General features: G+C 47.1%; 1 protein-coding gene across 1 annotated transcript in view; it reads left to right on the top strand.

The window, feature by feature from the left end:
• Positions 1 to 9,416, top strand: part of VOPP1 (VOPP1 WW domain binding protein) — a 111,406-nt gene extending 101,990 nt beyond the window's left edge. Inside the window, exon 5 of the mRNA XM_043588488.1 lies at positions 6,787 to 9,416. Within this exon, the coding sequence (XP_043444423.1) occupies positions 6,787 to 6,977 (191 nt within the window). The 3' untranslated portion in view covers positions 6,978 to 9,416. The remainder of the gene's footprint in view (positions 1 to 6,786) is intronic.
• Positions 9,417 to 18,486: the final 9,070 nt, after the last annotated feature.

Here is an 18,486-nt window from a genome sequence, read left to right as displayed (position 1 = left end):
AAAAGATAAAATTGGTAAACCCTCAGCCAGATTCATCAGGAAAAAAAGAGAAAGGACCCAAATAAATAAAATCAGAAATAAAGGAGAAGTAACAACTGACATTACAGAAATACAAAGGATTATAAGAGAATACTACAAAAAATCATGCCAACAAATTGGACAACCTGGAAGAAATGAATAAATTCCTGGAAACATATAATCTTCCAAAACTGAGTCACAAAGAAATAGAAAATCTGAACAGACCAATTACTAATAATGAATTTGAATTATCAATCAAAAAACTCCCAACAAATAAAAGCTTAGGACCCGATGGACTCACAGGTGAATTCTACCAAACATTTAAAGAAGACTTAATACCTATCCTCAAACTATTCCAAAAAATGGAAGAGGAAGGAGAGCTTACAAATACATTCTACAGGGCGAGCATTACCCCAATACCAAAACCAAAGACACCACACACACAAAAATAATAATAAAATAATAATAAAGAAAAGAAAACTTCAGATGATATGATCTCATATGCAGAAAATTCAAAAGATTTGGGTCTGGGGGACTCAGTTGGTCAAGCATCTGACTCTTGATTACTGCTCAGCTCATGGGATCGAGCCCCAGGTTGGGCTCCACGCTGAGTGTGGAGCCTGCTGGAGATTCTCTCTCTCTCTCTCTCTCTCTCTCTCTCTCTCCCCCCCCTCTGCCCCACTTCCCCACTCACACATTCTCTTTCTCTCTAAAATAAATAAAAAAAAGAAAATTCTAAAGATTTGACAAAAAATACTTCTAGGTATAATAAATGAATTCATCAAAGTATCAGGAAACAAGTCAACACAAAAATCAGTTAAATTTCTATACATAAGCAATGAATGATCTGACAAGGAAATTAAAAAAAAATTCCATTTACAGTAGCAGTAAAACATAAAATAATTGAAAGTTTAACCAAGGAGGTGAAAGACTTGTACAGTGGAAACTACAAACATTGCTGCAGGAAATTTTAAAAGACATACATAAATGGAAACTGATCCCACGTGCATGGATTGGAAGACTTAATATTGTTTAGATGTCAGTACTACCCAAAGCATTCTACAGAGTCTGTGCAAACCCTTTCAAAATCCCAATGACATTTTTTACAGAAATAGAAAAAGCCATCATCCTCAGAGGACCCTGATTAGCCAAAATATGCTTTGGGTTCCAGAGTTATGTGCCACAGAATCACGAGTACATTTTGGGGAATGTTTTTGAAATCACCTCTCTCAAGTCTGTGGACACATACCTGTTCTTGCCTGGCCTTCTCTCTCTGGTTTTCACACATACAGTGAAGTGTTCCTTTTGCCCCTTATGCAGATGAGTCAGAACTGAGTCCGTCTCCTCAGTTTCTCTTCTCCATGGGAACCTGAATGGTCAACCAAGTCAGTGTCTTGTCAGGACTCACTCTTTTAGCCAAAAGAGCAGAGATCTAGCAAATGTCTGCTGGCGTCGCTACCCGGCCAGGAGCCTTTAGTGGCTCAGTGAGGGTCTATCCTCTGTTCCTGCTGCCCTTCCACCTCCACCACACTCTTTCCAGCATGTTCCATCCATGTGTTGGTCAAGTGTTTTCACCCAAGGGTTCATATTCCTGACGAATACATAATTTATCCACCTTCTATCTGTTCTATTTCTTTAATATTCCAAGTGCCTCTCCAACTCCAATATTTCAGTCCCGTCCTAATTCCCAGCAATATCCAGGAGCTATTACTGTTAACATAAAAAATGCCAATTAAATTGGACACACTTGGGCGCCTGGGTGACTCAGTCGGTTAAGCATCTGACTTCGGCTTAGGTCACCATCTCACAGTTCATGGTTCAAGCCCTGCGTCGGGCTCTGTGCTGGCTGCTCAGAACCTGGAGCCTGCTTTGGATTCTGTGTCTCCGTCTCTCTCTGCCCCTCCCCCGCTCATGCTCTGACTTTCAAAAGTGAATAAACATTAAAAAAGGTTTTTTTTTTTAATAAATAAATACATAGGACACACTTGCCAGTGCTTCTCATTATCCTCCAGGGTGAGTGGCCCTGATGCACAGATACACAGCCCGATGCAGCCCCATGGCCTGTGACAGGGAATTCAGGTCATCATTGAATGCCTCTGTCCTCAGGAGTGATGGGCAGGGTTGGTGCAGGCTTGCGGAGCTGGGACAGCCTTTTCTTCCTATCATATCAGAAATAAGTGTTTCTTAGGAAACTGCCAAGTGTGCCTAGTACAGCAGAGCGGGGACAAAGTCCAGAGCTACGGCACCAGTCATCCCTCTTCAGCCGTTCATCTCACACATTTACGGAAAATCACATGCCAAGTGCCATTCTGGGCTCTGAGGGTTCCAAGATGAATGAGCCTATCCTCATGTGCAGGAGGCTCAGAAAATTACACTGCTCTGGAGGCAAAGGAGACAGGGTACCTAATCCAGCCAGAAAGGGAGGGGCAGGCGGTGAGATGGAGCTTCCTGGAGTTGGTGATTCTGGTCTGAGACTTGAAAGACAAGTGGGATTTAGCCACACAAGAGGCTAGGATCGGGGTGGTGTGGAGACGGAGGAGTGTTCTGCATGTGGGACAGCCAGGAGATGCTCTTTGGTGAGGGTCAGGGAAGAGGTGAGCAGGATACAAGCAACCAGACTCTTGTTAGGAAGGGAAGAATAAGGCAGGGCAGTAAGAAACAAGACTGAGGTAGGTAAGAACCTGATTATGGAGCGTCTGTTATCCCTCATAAGAGAACTTAGCTTATAGTCCCGTGAGTGAACTGGGGAATATGGCGACCTCGACCAAGAGCAGGAATAAATATAGGAAGTCTGAGTCATAGTGGAAAGGTTGAACTGCGTGCCTCCTCTTTAGGCAGGTTTGAGAGACCTGCCTAAACCTTGAGGAGATGGATGTAGGAAGTCAGGATATGGGCTCTGATTAAACTGAGAATGCTGGCAGGAGCCCTGGAACTCGTGAGGGCTACCTCCAAGTGGGGGTAATTACAAAGACACGTGGAAGCTGTTGGGAATTGGGACAGCCTGGGGCTGGTAAGCTTTCCACGTCTCGTGGGTCACATGGTCTTCCTGAGGCTATCTCCCCCTCTCCCTGCATGTTCACTCCAGTCTCTGCTGCCAGCCAGATTCTTCTGCATCTCAAGTAAAGATTGGCCCAGCTCAGTTGACTTGTGACAGGATCACTGTTAAGAAGGCTTGGCCGCCAGACCATCCTTCGGCATAAGTGGGATGGTTCAACTTAGGATGAGCTGCTGTCAACTGATGTCTTTAAGATATTCTTACTCACCTTTGCTGAATCTAGAGTCCCTTCTCAAATCGTGCTGAGACTCTCAATGAGGGAAGAGATGATGGCATTAAAGAATGCAGTGACTTCAGTTCTCTGGAGACAAGATGATGTGCCAGGGATCAGAGTGCAGCCCAGGTGGGAAGCCTGTGTCATGACAGTTCTTAGTCAAGCCCTTGATTTGGAGGATGGAGACCACAATGTAAGCCCGTGAGGTCACTAGTCTTCTCTGGTTTTCCCATCCCTCTTTAGCCTGAACTTCCAACCCCCCGTTCATCACCCTCTTGTGAGAGACACTTGTCCCAGCGGAAAGAGACTAGGCTTTCCAGTACACTCTTGTGTTCAATCCTGGTGCTTCCAAATATCAGCTGTGGGGCTTTGGCAAGTTACTCCATCTTCCTGAGCCTCTGTGTCCTCAAGAATATGTATAAAATTCTATCAGATCCCGTTTCTGTCCCCTTACTGTCCCCCTACCATACCCATATAACATGTATGCATACCCTTGTGTACATACATGTAATACAAATGTAATAGACATGGTATTGCAGATGCTCAATGCTTGAAACAGAAGGGGCAGCTGTGAGGCTGACATTGTCTAACTTACCTCTCTGAATCCTTTCCTCTCCGACTAGCGTAGAAACAGTCTTCCTGTAACTCCAGCTTCTTCACAGAATTCTCTGTTTCTGACTGCACCATCTGCCATGAGCCTTCAGTCCCGAAGGGCTATTTCTCTTCTCCCGTGTCCCACCTGCATAGGGTGAAGAGATGGTACCTGGCTTCCACCCTTGTTTGTAAAGTCCCTTTCACATTGAACTCCATGCCAGTGGGCTCTGTCACTCCTTGTCACTATTTTGCTACCATCTGTGGCCATCTCTTCTCTGAGGATTTGGGAATCTCTCTGCTCAAATAACCTAGCACCAGGTTCACTGCATATAGAGGTTTGCTGCTGGGAGCACCCCACTTCTTCCCACGCAACCGTGGGTCCCCCTGTGCTCCTTCTCATAGCTGCTGCCTGTACAGGTCTGTTTGCACATTCAACAGAACAAACCTGTGCCCTCTTGTGCACCAGGCTCTTTGCTAGGCAGTGGGCTGCAAATGTTGAACCAGACCTATGAGGTCCCTGCCTTCGCTGAGCTTATATTCTTCCTGGAAATCCTTTCTCTCTCCTGTAAACGTGTCCCTACACCCTTCAAACAACCACAAGCATTTCCCATCCTTAAAAATACGTCTTTCTTCTTCCTGCTTCCCTGTTAGCTACCACCCACCCCCTCCTCTAGTTGTCTCCTTCCGTCCCCTGAACAGCCTTTTCCCCACTGCAGTTTGTGCCTGTCACTGTGCTAAAACTACCTATTGATGAGAATTCCCAAATACCAACCATATCCACTGAAAATTTGCAGTTCTTATTTTGACCTCTGTGAGGCATTATTGGAAAGTACCAGTCACTTCTTCCTTAAGGATTCTCCTTTCCCTTTGCTGCCATGATCCAACCCCTGCTTCACTGGGTGACGCTTTTTCTCCCCAGTCTCCTTTGCGTCCTTCTCCTCCACCTTCCATGCTTTGTGTTCTGTTCTGTCTTGAACGTTGGTCTTTGCTATGGTTCTCTTCTCAGCCATCTTTTCTCTCTCCCTGCACTCTTCCTGGGTGGTGGTAACCAAATCTATGTTTTTATTCCCACTTTTACACAGGAGTCTGGAAGCTGCCTCAGCTCCAGCAGGCCCAGCATGAAGCTTTCATTGGCCTTACCCTTCCCCTGCACCCTCTCCTTCCCCTGCACCCTCTCCTTCTCTGCACCCTCTCCCCTGCACCCCTTTCCCCTGCACCCTTCTCTTTCCCATGAATGCTCTTTCCCCTACACCCTCTCCTTGCCCTGAACCCTCTCTCCTACACCCTCTCTTTCCCCTGCACCCTCTCCCCTGTACCCCCCTCCTTCTCCTGTACCTCTCATTCCCCTGAGCCCTCTCTTTCTCCTATAGCCTCCCATTCTCTCCTCCTCTCCTGCCCTCATAGTCAAAGACTTTCATCTGGTCTTTTCCAAACCAAAACAGTTGCTTGGCTTTTTAAAATCTTTAAGCAACTTTTTATTTGCATAAAACATACAGGGGTCCAGAGATAAAGAAGTCATAATCTCTATCCTTGGGAAACTCTTGGTCATGGCTGGTCACGGGCTTGTAAACAAATGCATCCCAAGCGTGTGGGAGATGTACCGACAGAAGCAGGTGCTGTCTGTTGGGCCATCCAGGTGTGAGATAAGGTGGCAGTTGATGAAGGTGGCATTTGTGACTTATTGCTCTCCTGCTGACACCCTGGGCATCCTCCCAGTAATCTGACCTTTATTCAATTAAACTGTGGCAAGACAGATTTGTGGGGGATGGGGAAAGGTGGAGGGTGGGGGTTGCCCTACCCAATCAATATGCATACAGGGATGACTTCACTGACACTCCCAGTATCTTTATGGCTTAAATGAGGCCTAACTCAAATAGACCTGAGTCTACCCACAAAATTAGCCTAGCCCAGGACATACCCAAAGCTCACATTTTTTTCTCTATTTATATATTCAGTATTCTGTAGTGTTATCAACATGATCAGCGTAAGCATATCTAAAAAATAGACTCTACAACAGCAGCTCAAATATTTCTGCCCATTAAAATGAGAGTTCGGCTAGATCTGGGACAGGGTGGCCAGCTTGTTCCCTCTTGTCTCCTTCTTCGCTCTCCACAATACCGTGTCCTGCACCCAAGCCTGCATCCCGTAGCCTTGCCCTTGGAGAGCTTCTCTTCCGGCAATGCCAAAGACAAATAGATTCCGTAGATGCATCCACCCGCCCCTCCGGCTTCTGCTCCCATAGGTTGCCTCCCTGTCCATGAACTTGGGCTCACCCGGATGACAGGTAATCGCCACCCTGATAAAATGTTAACCCAGCAGAAGGGAATGGAGACCACACTTCAGAATGTACCTCAGCAAACTGGGTTCTCAAGGGGTTTGTGGAGCTGCCAGCGATAATTCTAGCCAGGAGTCAGGAGACCACGGTCCTCCTGCGGTAGATAGTTGCAAGCTGGCCTACTTTACTTGCCTGGCTTTCTTGACTCTAAAGTGTGCACGGGGCGGTCTGCGGATAAGTTTTCAGCACATGCCTCCCCAGCTCTGTGCAGGGCTTCCTTGGTTTATCACTCAGGCTCTGGTTTAGCGACACTGGAGTCCCACCCACCCCCAACATGCCTGATCCCGTTACTGTCTGTCCCGTCGCATAGCCAGCCTGGTGAGTCTGTGTGTGCCCTTTCATCCGCCTGCACCCTGGGACAGCAGGAGTGCCATGAGGCCAGGGACTCTCGCGGGGCTCGTGCTTGTCACCTATCCCCATATCTGGGCATGCTAGCCCTCCATACGTGGCAGCCGAGTGAACTGTTGGCGTGGTGGTTCTCCATGGCACCTTCAGCCTGGCCATGCCCTGGCCGTGATGGGCAGTGGGTTTTTTTTCTGCTGTCTCACATCCGCTCATCTGTCTTTTCAGGGGCCCAGCAGCCGGGGCTGCCATATTACACGGACCCTGGAGGACCAGGGATGAATCCTGCCGGGAATGCTATGGCGATGGCTTTCCAGGCCCAACCCAACTCACCCCAGGGAAGCACAGCCTACCCACCGCCCCCTTCTTACTGCAATACGCCCCCGCCCCCATATGAACAGGTGGTGAAGGCCAAGTAGCAGGGTCACCTGCCTGTGCGACCTCACAGGGGAACAGGGAGGGGCACTGTCACTCCACCTCTCTGTCCCCATCAATGTCTGCTTCCAGGAATTGTCTTCTGAGCCACTAAGGGCAAATTCCTCTTTGATACCTTCAAATCAAGCACAGCCCCCTTTCAAGTGTTCCATGGAGGACCAATATTTGAATTCACCCTGTGTCTCCTCTGTTACTTCTGTTTCTGATGTAATCCGAGCTCTGGCAGAGTGTGGACAGTCCCCAAGGGTTGACACCTTAGATCCTCGGGGAAGAGACTAAGGAGGATGAGGCAAGGCAGGGCTGGTGTGTGCAGGAGAACACAAGTGAGCACACGGAAGGGACCGCTGCTAGCCTTGACAGCTTCCTCCCAGGTACACAGCAGGCAGCTTGTGGAAACGAGGCCCCACAGGCTCCATTCTTTGAGCCCCTCGTCCTGTGGGCCTTCCTCTTCAAGAAGCCGTTAGACTTGTGGTGTAGAAGAAACTTCTTAGCACTTTCTATCTCCGTTTACTTCCTAAGAATGAGGGAGGCCGCCCTTCTGCACAGCCAGGGCTGGAAGAGCTCTCTTCCTCAAGATGACAGGATCCAGAATCCGGCCAAGTTGGATGTCTACACTTACCTGAAAATGACTAAGGAAAGTTACTTAAGTTTATGAGGAATTTCTCTCTGCCTCAAACTGGGACATTGCATTTTATGAGCTCTTGGTCTGACTTGGCAGAAATAAAATGTTTCCCCGTTTTTTAGTGAGTTTGCGGACACTCCTGTAGAGAGAGTCCTGTCCTTTGAGGTCAGACTCAGAGTGTCTTCTCGGACTGGCAGCCACCCTCTGGCTTTGTCATGACCAGAGGTCTCCACACCCTTCCCTGAGGCAGCCCCGGCAGTGGGTTGTGATGGACATTTGCAAAGCAGAGAGGCACATCTGGCTGGGAAGTCACATCAACCCCTGGGAGAGAGGAATCCCAGCAGGGTCTAGCCGGCGGTTTTGAGCCTGGGGCAGCAGGCCCCTGCAGTGGTTTGTTTGATCTCAGCAGAAGTGTGTGTCGGACAAGGGGAAAGCTTGCTGGAAAAAAAAGAGGAATGCAAAATCCCAGGACTGCAGGAAGATCTCTTCAAAAAGTACAGAATAGATCTCACTGACAACTAAATCAACATTAGAATAGAAGATGTGGTTGGAAATGCAAATCCTGGCTAAGAAACAGATCTCACCCTGGGATCCAACAGTAGCCCTAGTCACCGGGATGCAGGGAGGTCCTGTTCCTCTGCAGTTAGTGATGCTGACAGTGCGTTTAAACCCAGATTGAGATCTGACCGGTTGTGTATAGGAAGGCAGAGCAGCCTAGCCAAGGTGGGTAGATCCCTGTGTGTGTTTAGTAGTGGGATAGGGTGGGGGGCAGGGGCTTATTTTTGTAATGAGCTAATTGGAGCCTCTTGCGAAATTGTTATGCATTGAACTTGAGCAATTTTGTTACTCATTGAACTTGAGCATGGGAACATCCTGCTGCAGTGGATGCTGAGTCCCCCAGACCAGGAGTCCCTTTCCTACTGGGATCTCTGTATCAGGGGAGGGCGTGAAATCGGGATGGGGCCGCAGCGGCGGCTCTGACTTACCTTCCCTCTAAAGATGGAGAGTCTGCCAGCCTCCCAGGGAATTCCACAGGAAACGCTTGGAGCCACACGAACACCATTGGAAACACAGTTTATAAACACAGATGCTGCTGCTGGTGTCTTTCAGCCACCCTCCTGTGACCTCCGAACTCCTGTCCCGGACTGCAGTTCCTCCCCACACTGGAGTCCTGGATTCAAGTGAGACAACAAAGCACAACGTTGCCGTTTACAACCAAGGACAACCACAGGGGTCCAGAAGGTTCCTCTTCCTCCAGGTCATTCGTTTTGCACTTTTAGTTTGAATTTCTCCCTTCCCTTTTTTTTTTTTTTTTTTTTTTTTAAATAAGCACAGTAAGAGATGCCCCTGGAATTGGATCCGGGTGCAGTTGAATAGGCACCCAAATATCCATGACTTAATTTTGTTTATCTTTTTTGATAGCAAATGATCTCAGAGACTGGATGATTTAGGTAGTGCTCAACCGCTTTGTATTCTGTGTTTGTGAAGAAAAATTTCATTTTCCCTTGAACCTGGATGAGAACCCTGCTACAGTGAACACCCATACTGTGTGTAGAAATTCCACTTGTGGTGACATTTCCTGGCCATTCTCATTTCCTCTGTGCCGTCAGTGGACTGTGTCCCCCTCCCGGAGTGAGTCCAGCTCCTGGCGTGTTGATGTCTTAGAGAGTCAGTGGTTAGGAGTAAACCGGGAGCCAATCTGTGCTTGTGTTCTCTCTGCAACATTTGGCTTCTTTCGCTTTTCTGTTCTCTTTTGATAGGGTCCTGTTTCCTATGTATGCAAAATAAAAAATAAATTTGGGCACGTGCTTTGATTGTTTTTCTGGGAAGGGGAAAAGCAGGTGGAGATGATGTTTCTAATGAAGAAGGGCGTACAGAAGGTCCTGCTTCAGCCCAGTGGGGGTGGAGCGGAGTGGGGTGGGTGACCCACTCAACCTCAGGAGCCCCAGAAATTAGATGCTGTCAAAGAACATTTCAGGAAGGTTTGGTGCACCAACATATTTGAAAAATCTATCTAAGGAAATAATTATCTGAAGTGGAAAGGCAGAAGCATTAATGAGCTAAACTCACAGGTGATACCAAGGTTAGTTAGCCAAAGGGCCTGGATCTGCTTTCTATAGGTAGCTGATTTGAATGATGCTGCTCTGTGGGGTCAGAAACTGTATTTCTGTCACAGATCTATGGAAGGATATAGTTGCTACGGGCAGGCTGCATTTTAGATGAATCATTAATTGAGCTGATGTTTATAAAGAAGCATTTTGTCTGAAAACAGGACAGGAAATAAGCCAAAAGAAGTCACGCAGCTTGCTCATGGTGAAGTCTAGGCTAATTTACACACCTAACCTGGATACCTCATCAGGTCGTCAAACTTCCCCCAGTAAACTGGAAGCAGCCTTATTTCCAAGTCAAAGGTCATGACTTGAGAAATGCAAACTGACTGCTCACTTATATCTGTTTCTCCCAAATTTCACTGAACCTCAAAAAAACCTGTAGTGGCTTTCACGGTGAAAACGTACAAGAACAGAAATTCTGAGTGATTGCTCAAATAGACGATGGCAGGGAGGATTGGTTGAGAAAACTTGAAGCTGAAAATGTTCAGAGAAGGTGGCTGGGGAGGTGAGAGCTTTACAGACACGCCACAGCAAGGCCAGCAGGTGCAGAAGGCAAGCATGGCCAGGGCGTGCACCTGATGGGTGTTCTGGAGAACAGCTATGCCCGGGGTGCTGTGTTTTCTGCCCCTGGCTCCCAGGTGAGGGGAATAGCTAGCTGCAGGAAGTGATGGCCCTGAAGCCTGCTTTCTCACAAAGGGGGCGCTCTGCATCGTAAGGTGTTGGGAGGTGGGCTACCCACCATTAGTTAACTTTTACAAGTGAATTAGGCACTTTAGAATGAATCAGTCAATGAAAACACTTTTAGTCTGGGCTACCATCCCTTTTCCATGGTCCCCAGACCTTGATCCAAGGTCATAGGGAGATCCGTTGCAAAGTGGAGATTCAAGGACGTGGGAGAAATCATGACCCAGTCACCAGCACCACAGATCCAGAAGTTTTCTCTGGCACCAGAGGAAAGGAGCTCAGCCAAGCTTTCCTGTCTTGTCCTACACCAGGCTTTCCACCCAACTGGCCAAGCATCTCAGCCTTAATAGTTTGAGTTCTCAACTTCTAATCTTCTTTGAATGCCAAAGAGGAGAGCACAAAGTAGATGTGAGGGCAACCCACATGGGCATAACTACGTGATGTGGTATCATGTGCTCTGAAGATGCACCCACAGCCTTGCTCAAGTCCTGAGTCTGCTGTTTGTTAGAGGTGTGTCTTCAAATGCCTTCAGTTTCAGTCACTCAAATGATCGCAAGTCTGTTTCCTCAACTATAAGACAAGAATGATACCACCTGTTGCTTACACCAGGTGTGTCCCAGGCACACTGTGGATATTCAACAAATGTTTAAAGTCCTCTGTTCTCCCTCATGCTCCATTTCCTTGAGCAGGAAAAATTGAAGCACAGTGGGAGAGAAAGTGAACTCCCACCCAATCCTTTGTCCATCTGTCAGCAGATGAGACCCAAGGTGTAGGGGAGAAGATCTTTGAATACATTCTCCATGTATTTTCCATCTTTCAGACAGACCTTGATTACGTGAAGATAGACGACAAAGGATGTCCCATACACCACCACCCCACATGTCACCGTAGTGTTCTCCTTGTCTTAAAATGGTGAGTGATGCTCAGTAATGGATTTTGAGCCAGTCAGAGCTGGGAAGGAAAAACCTGGGGCAACCATCTTTTTTCCTCACCATTTATTTAAGATGAGATTGGTGAGCACCCCAGAATAAGCCATGAATTATATAAGCAATCAATTATAAGCAATCTCTTATAAGCAATCGTATTACTTTGGGTATTTCTTTTGCTGTCTCCTGACCCCCCACAACTTTTTACCATAATGTTTCTGTTTTGGATTGGTTGTCTTGCACTGTCCAGGAAAGATCCTGCTCCATTTCTGGACACAAAGCCCCCCTAAAAATGGTGTAGTGGGTGCAGGGATGATTATCAACATGCCTGCCTCCCCTCCACCACCCCTGAAGAAAGGTGAAGGGAGGGAGTTCTTGTGCAGGTCCCAAGAGTGTAATGAGGGAGAGGAGCGTCACTCCATCCCTTTTCATCAGTAACAGGAATGCTGGAGAGAGCTGTTTTCATCTCTCTCTCTCTGGACTCCGGAAATCACAAATAACACTGAGGCCACCACACCCCCTGGTACTTTTAGATGCCTTTAGATCGATATTCTAGTCCAGCATCATCCATCAAAGCATACTGGGAGCCAAATATGTTACATTAAAATTTCAGTAGCTCCATTACAAAGAAAAAAAGTGAAATTTATTTTTGTATTTAACCCAGTAAATCCAACTACTATCATTTCAACATGTAACAATAGAAAGTTTAGTAAAAAGAAATGTTGCTCCTGGGGCGCCAGTTGGGCATCCGACTTCAGCTCAGGTCATGGTCTCCTGGTTCGAGGGTTCGAGCCCCACTTCGGGCTCTGTGCTGACAGCTCAGAGCCTGGAGCCTGCTTCGGATTCTGTGCCTCCCTCTCTCTGCCCTTCCCCTGCTCGCCCTCTCTCTCTCGCTGTCTCTCTTTCAAAAACAACATTTAAAAAATAATGCTGACATTTTTTTCCCACATTACCATCAAAATCCAGCGTGCATTTTATACTCCCTGGCACACTCTCCACTTGGAGAAGCCACATCTCGAGTGTGCGACACCTCCACAGTGCCAGCGGCTACTTTATTAGACAGTGTGGGGCAAGAGTAAGAAAATGCTGAGCGCTGGGGCTCCCAGGTGGCTTAGTCAGTTGAGCATCAGACTTCTGATTTTGCTTAGGGGAAGATCTCACAGTTCATGGGTTCAAGCCCTGTGCCCAAGCCCTGTGCCTGGCTCTGCACTGAGGGCGCAGGGAGATCCTGCTTGGGATTGTCTCTCTCTCTCTCTCTCTGCCTCTTTCTGTCAAAAATAAATAAACATTAAAAACAAAAAAAAAGAAAATGCTCCACTCTTAAGGTCTTACTGGTTATTTACAACATAATTAGGTTATTTATAAAGTTGAAGGTAAAATTCAAGCTCCTGTGACAAGGGTTGATGACTTCTGGTGAACCAACACAATTCTCTACATACAATTCTAACCCAGTTCTCTAATATTGCAGATCCCTGTTACAAAACATCACAACTCAGTCTTGGGAGCTAAAAGGTTGAATTACTTCCTGGCACTCTGTTGGCTGAGCATGAGGGTTGCTGTGCTCCGTTGCAGCTCACTGTTTCATTCTCATCTCCAAAGGTGCTGGTCAGTCCTGAAATAGCATCCAGGTGCTGCTGAGGAATACCCAAGAGAAGAGAGAGCAGTTTCGTGGAACCTCAAGAGTGCTTCCCAAATCATGTGTTCCTAGTCTGGTAGATGATGCCGGACCAGCCCTGAGGCCTCCTGCCCAGGTGTGTACCCAACCATAAGCCCATCACTCCTTGGGTTCTCACCAGGTTCTCCAAGGAAACTCAGATTTCTCTTGAAGGAGGACAAGGCAATAGTTCCACCACTCCATGCCTGTCATTGTCAGGAAGAACTTTCCCGTGTTGACAGTGTGGATGCACAAGGAAATCCAAGATACAGATTGCAGAAATCCTGCCCTCCAGCCAGAGGACTCGTCCCTAAAAACCTGCTGGCCACTTGAGTGTCCTTAGGACAAGTTTCTCCTCTCATGTGACAGGGGTGTCCTAAAGGCGTCTAGAACCTCTTCCATCTGACCTCTATGACTGAGCCCTAGAATATAGGTACAGAGAGGGATAGCAATGAAGGCGACAGTAAGAGGGGGATGGGATTGGGATCAGCAGAGGGCTCCCCTCTCCTGGGGCCAGGCTGGCTGTCCCCAAAGGCCATGCTGTCCTTTGCTACCCCCTGCCAGGATAGGCCCAGTAGGGAAAAGCCCTCTGTGGGAGCACTTGCCTAAGTACTCTGGCCTCTGCGGGCGCCTTCTCTGTGCTCCCCTGGGGAGCCGCAAAGCCAGGGACCCTCCTTCCAGGTGTCTCCTCTCCCTCACAGAGACTTGGAACCCGAGCAGGGATGGTGTGTTGGTCTAGTGCTCCGAAGGAGTATCTCAGTTCTGCGAAGTCGTGGGGAGGGCATGTCTCATGTCCACCTTACAGCATTCTGGCTCTCTTTATTCCCTTCTCGGCTAGGTCTCTGCCCGTTGTATTAGCCCCCAAACCTGGTAGGACGCGCTGGGCGCGCTGACCTTGAAATTCAGCTCCCTCTTCCCGCCTTCTGCCTCTGGTCCTGTCACTCTCTCCTCTGAAAGCCAGGCCTCATCGCCCTCCGGCAGGGGCGAAGGCACCGGCTTTGCGCTCTAGGAGACAGGACGCAGGTGGATAGAAGTTCTTGGCGCGCGCCCTGTCCTGGAGAGATCAGGGCCCAGGCGGGACCGAAGTATGACGCTGAGGGGAGGGAGGCAGGGCCAGGCCTTGGCTGCTGCGACCCAGCGTCATCAACCCACGGCTGGGGTCCTGGGAACTCCCGATGTCTCCGTTTCCTATTCTAAGAAATGGAGCTACGGAGGCACACAGAGGTGAGGGGAGGACTAAACAGAGCACGCTGGGGCGTGGCGGCGCCTAGCGGAGGGGGGTCGCAGGAGGAACCGGGAGGTAGGCCGGCCCCACCCACCCGGCAGAGCTCAGGGCCTGGGGGCTCTCAGAGGCGGCTGCACGGGCGGGGCCGGGGGCGGGGCCGGGCCGAGGGGGCGCCGGCGGGCACCCAGCTTGGCGCATCTTGACAAGGTCCCTGCTAGTAATTTTCATTCAAAAGAAACCAAACCCATGACTTTATTTTTAAATCTTAAAAAAATAACTTTTATTCTTTGAGAGAGGGAGAGAGCATGAGCAGGGGAGGGGCAGAGAGAGGAAGACACAGAATCTGAAAACTACTCCAGGCTCTGAACTGTCAGCACAGAGCCTGACAAGAGGCTCAAACCCCCAAAACCTTAAGATCATCACCTGAGCTGAAGTAGGTCGCTTAACCGACTGAGCCACCCCGGCACGCCTATTTTGAATCTAATTACGAAAGTAATACGTGCTCAGTACAGAAAGTGTAGACCGAAAAGGAAAGCACCAAGGAGAAGGAAAATCTGGCAACTGCCCCAAGGTAACAGTTGGATGTGTCCCCAAGGCTTTCTAGCTGTCTTGCTTCCACGACACACACCCGGGATCAAAATGGGAATCTTTTGTAGCCTGTTTTTCGCCAGTTTTTCATGGCATTAAAACATTCTCCTACTTCTTCGCTTTAATGATTAAATAGTAGCCCTACCCACTTGTACCCCAATGTTCATAGCAGCACTCTCAACAATAGCCAAATTATGGAAAGAGCCTAAATGTCCATCAACTGATGAATGGATAAAGAAATTGTGGTTTATATACACAATGGAATACTACGTGGCAATGAGAAAGAATGAAATATGGCTTTTTGTAGCAACATGGATGGAACTGGAGAGTGTGATGCTAAGTGAAATAAGCCATACAGAGAAAGATACCATATGGTTTCACTCTTATGTGGATCCTGAGAAACTTAACAGAAACCCATGGGGGAGGGGAAGGAAAAAAAAAAAAAAAAAGAGGTTAGAGTGGGAGAGAGCCAAAGCATGGGAGACTGTTAAAGACTGAGAACAAACTGAGGGTTGATGGGGGGTGGGAGGGAGGGGAGGGTGGGTGATGGGTATTGAGGAGGGCATCTTTTGGGATGAGCACTGGGTGTTGTATGGAAACCAATTTGACAATAAATTTCATATATAAAAAAATAAAATAAAATAAAAATAAATAAATAAAATAAAATAAATAAATAGCCCTACCATATGGGTGCTACGCATTTTCTTAAGCTCTGTCCTGTGATCTCTCAGGTTGTGCCATGTTTTTCATTGTTAAATAACAAAATAATCTACACATTCAAAAGAATGAGTGTAACTTAGCATAAGATGTGAAAAAAAAAGAAAAAAAGAAAAAAAAGGAGCTGAGTGATTCAGTTAAGCCTCTGATTTCAGCTCAGGTCATGATCTCATGGTTGGTGGGTTTGAGCCCCTCCTTGGACTCGATGCAGACAGCTTGGAGCCTGGAGCCTGCTTCAGATTCTGTGTCTCCCTCTTTCTCTGCCCCTCCCTACCCCCCACTCTCTCTCAAAAACAAACATTATAAAAAAAAACCAAACAGTTGTGGAAGATGCTGGCTAGATGCTTAGAAGAATCCATTCTTCTTCAGCTGCGCCCACCTCCCCGGGTCCTGGCAGCCAGGTGGGACCATGCTGGTGGTGGAGAGAGTATACAGGGGACCTAGGCCCCGCGGCTCTCCCTCTCTTTCTGGAGCCCAGCTGCAGAGTCTCACACTTGCAAGATGGAAGAATCTGGGCCCCTGGATGACTGTGGAGCTGAGATCGCCTACAGACTGCCGGGAAGTCGGCTCCAGTGAAAATCAGTCTTCACTGTGATGACTCACAGTTTGTCAGCGTAGTTGGATGATGCAGACCAAGTGTAATAGTATGAACACACCACACTGCCTTCTGACTTAAGAAAGCGGAGGTCCTTATGAGTCTCTATCCCACTGCATCACGTACCAGCATCCTACATATTATGTTAAAAATTCCCCTGCTTTTCCTTATACTTTTACCAGACATGTATTTTGATATCATGCTTTATGATATCAATATAGTTCTCCAACTTGCTTTTTTGCACAAGTTGTTGCTAATTTTTCTCTATTGTGAAAATGCTATGCTGAGCGTGCTTGCTACTAATTTTTATGTGAACATTTATTTCCTGAAACTGCTGGGTCAAAGCATATGTACGTTTTTGAGGGCTCTTGATACATATTACCTTTAGAAAGATTATACTGACTTACTCCACCAGCCTTTGCCAACACTCTGTATGATTATTAGTCCACATAATGTTGCCAATTTGATGGGGGAACAAGAAACCCCATTTTTTTTTTGGTTTGAATTTGATTATTTTATTAACATGTATCCCTCACCAACTGTGGGAAGTACCTTCTTGAAGGGTGTGTGGTTGGCAAGACCAGGGGTGGCAAGCTTAAGCTCTTACAGAAAAGAGATTAGGAAGAATATGCAATATAGCATTGAATATATATTTATAAAGTATATATGCAATATAGCACTGAATATATATAGCATTAAATGTATAGATACACGAAATACAGCATTAAAGATATATTACGGGTGGAATAAATAGAAGTCTTTTAAGGCATCCACTTACCTCTCTCTCTGCCACTCCTCCACTTGTGCTCTGCCTCTATCTCTTAAAAATAAACATTAAAAAAAAATTAAGGGGCATCTGGGTGGCCCAGTTGGTGAAGCATCTGACTTCAGCCTAGGTCAGGATCTCGCCATTCCTGAGTTTGAGCCCCACATCAGGCTCTGTGCTGACAGCTCAGAGCCTGGAGCTGGTTTCAGATTCTGTGTCTCCCTCTCTCTGCCCCTCCCCCACCTGTGCTCGGTCTCTCTCTCTCTCTCTCTCAAAAATAAATAAACGTTGAGAAAAACAACTTAAGGCATCCACTTACCAAACACCAGCAGGCAACTCTTCTCCTGAATGGCCTTCTTCAGTTCATTAGCCAAGTAGCAGCATCACTGTCTGAGAGCAGTGTCTCCTCTGTTCTTTGAGGATACACAGACCCTACCTCTTCTTCAAGTGTTCAAATCACCTCAGACTCTGGCCACATCAGTCTTCATCACCATTCTTCGGTGAGCATGCCTTACTCACCATGAGCTTTGGAGTCAAAACATTTCTGCCAGTTGGTCACTGGGTAACCTTGAATGAGGTACTTGGCCATTCTGAGAATCAGTTTCCTTCTCTGAACCATGAGGATAGAAACACCTCCACTGCTGTGTGGTTTATCTAACCCCCATTCCCTTGCCTGTCTGTTCTACAGAAGCTGGAAGGGCTGTACATCATATTCAGTTTCCCATCATATTCATATAGGTGATCATGTAATACAGTTTGGGACAATGAAAGATACCACAGAAGTCTATTCTGGGGCTTCTGGGAAAGATCGAACTTGTCTCATGAATGAGACTGAAGTTGGTAGCACTGCCGCATGCCAGTTCGTTCAGCTCTCTTCATGGATGTGATATCTGAAGCTGCAGCAGTGATCCTATGACCGAGATGGAAAGATTATCACTAAGATCATCACAGAGGCACCTGCTTTCACAATGTCGAATTACTGAACCCGTGGATGATTTCTTACTACCGAAAGAAATGATTAGATGTTCTGTTCAAAATGTGCTTCATGGGTGGTGGTGAGAATTATGAAAAGTAATTTTTTAAGACTAAATACAGTACCTAACGCTGGTAAGTACTCAATAAAAGGTGTCATATGGTTATTAGTCGGGTTAGTGGTACCAACTGACCTCAGTTGCCACCAGATATTTTCAACTCTGATGGATGAGTCTGGCCAGGGGTAAGAATATGTTTGTTGAAGGTCATTTTTGTGGCTTCAAACTCACCTCAGTGACCTTGACCAAGTCTTGAGCTTCAGTTTCCTCAGCTTTTATAACAATGATGTCAAAATTACCTTTCAGATCTGAAAGTTTTTCATTCTATTTTTTTCCCTTGGAAATCTTTTCCATCACAGTATGTGGGATGCAGGATGACAGGACCAGAGAAGGAGTGGGGGAGAGTGATATTTCTAGTTATATGTACACAATTTGTAAGTCACTTGGGGCATCCTGGAACTCCCAGCTAGGCCTCCTTACATAATGCAATACGAAATACCAATATCATCTAAGAAGTAATCATGGGATTGAAGAAGATGGCAGCAGAGTAGGAAGACCATAGGCTCACCTCGTC

This window comes from Prionailurus bengalensis, chromosome A2, assembly GCF_016509475.1.
Source record: "Prionailurus bengalensis isolate Pbe53 chromosome A2, Fcat_Pben_1.1_paternal_pri, whole genome shotgun sequence".
Classification (NCBI taxonomy): domain Eukaryota; kingdom Metazoa; phylum Chordata; class Mammalia; order Carnivora; family Felidae; genus Prionailurus; species Prionailurus bengalensis.
This window is presented reverse-complemented; position numbering and strand designations above follow the sequence as displayed.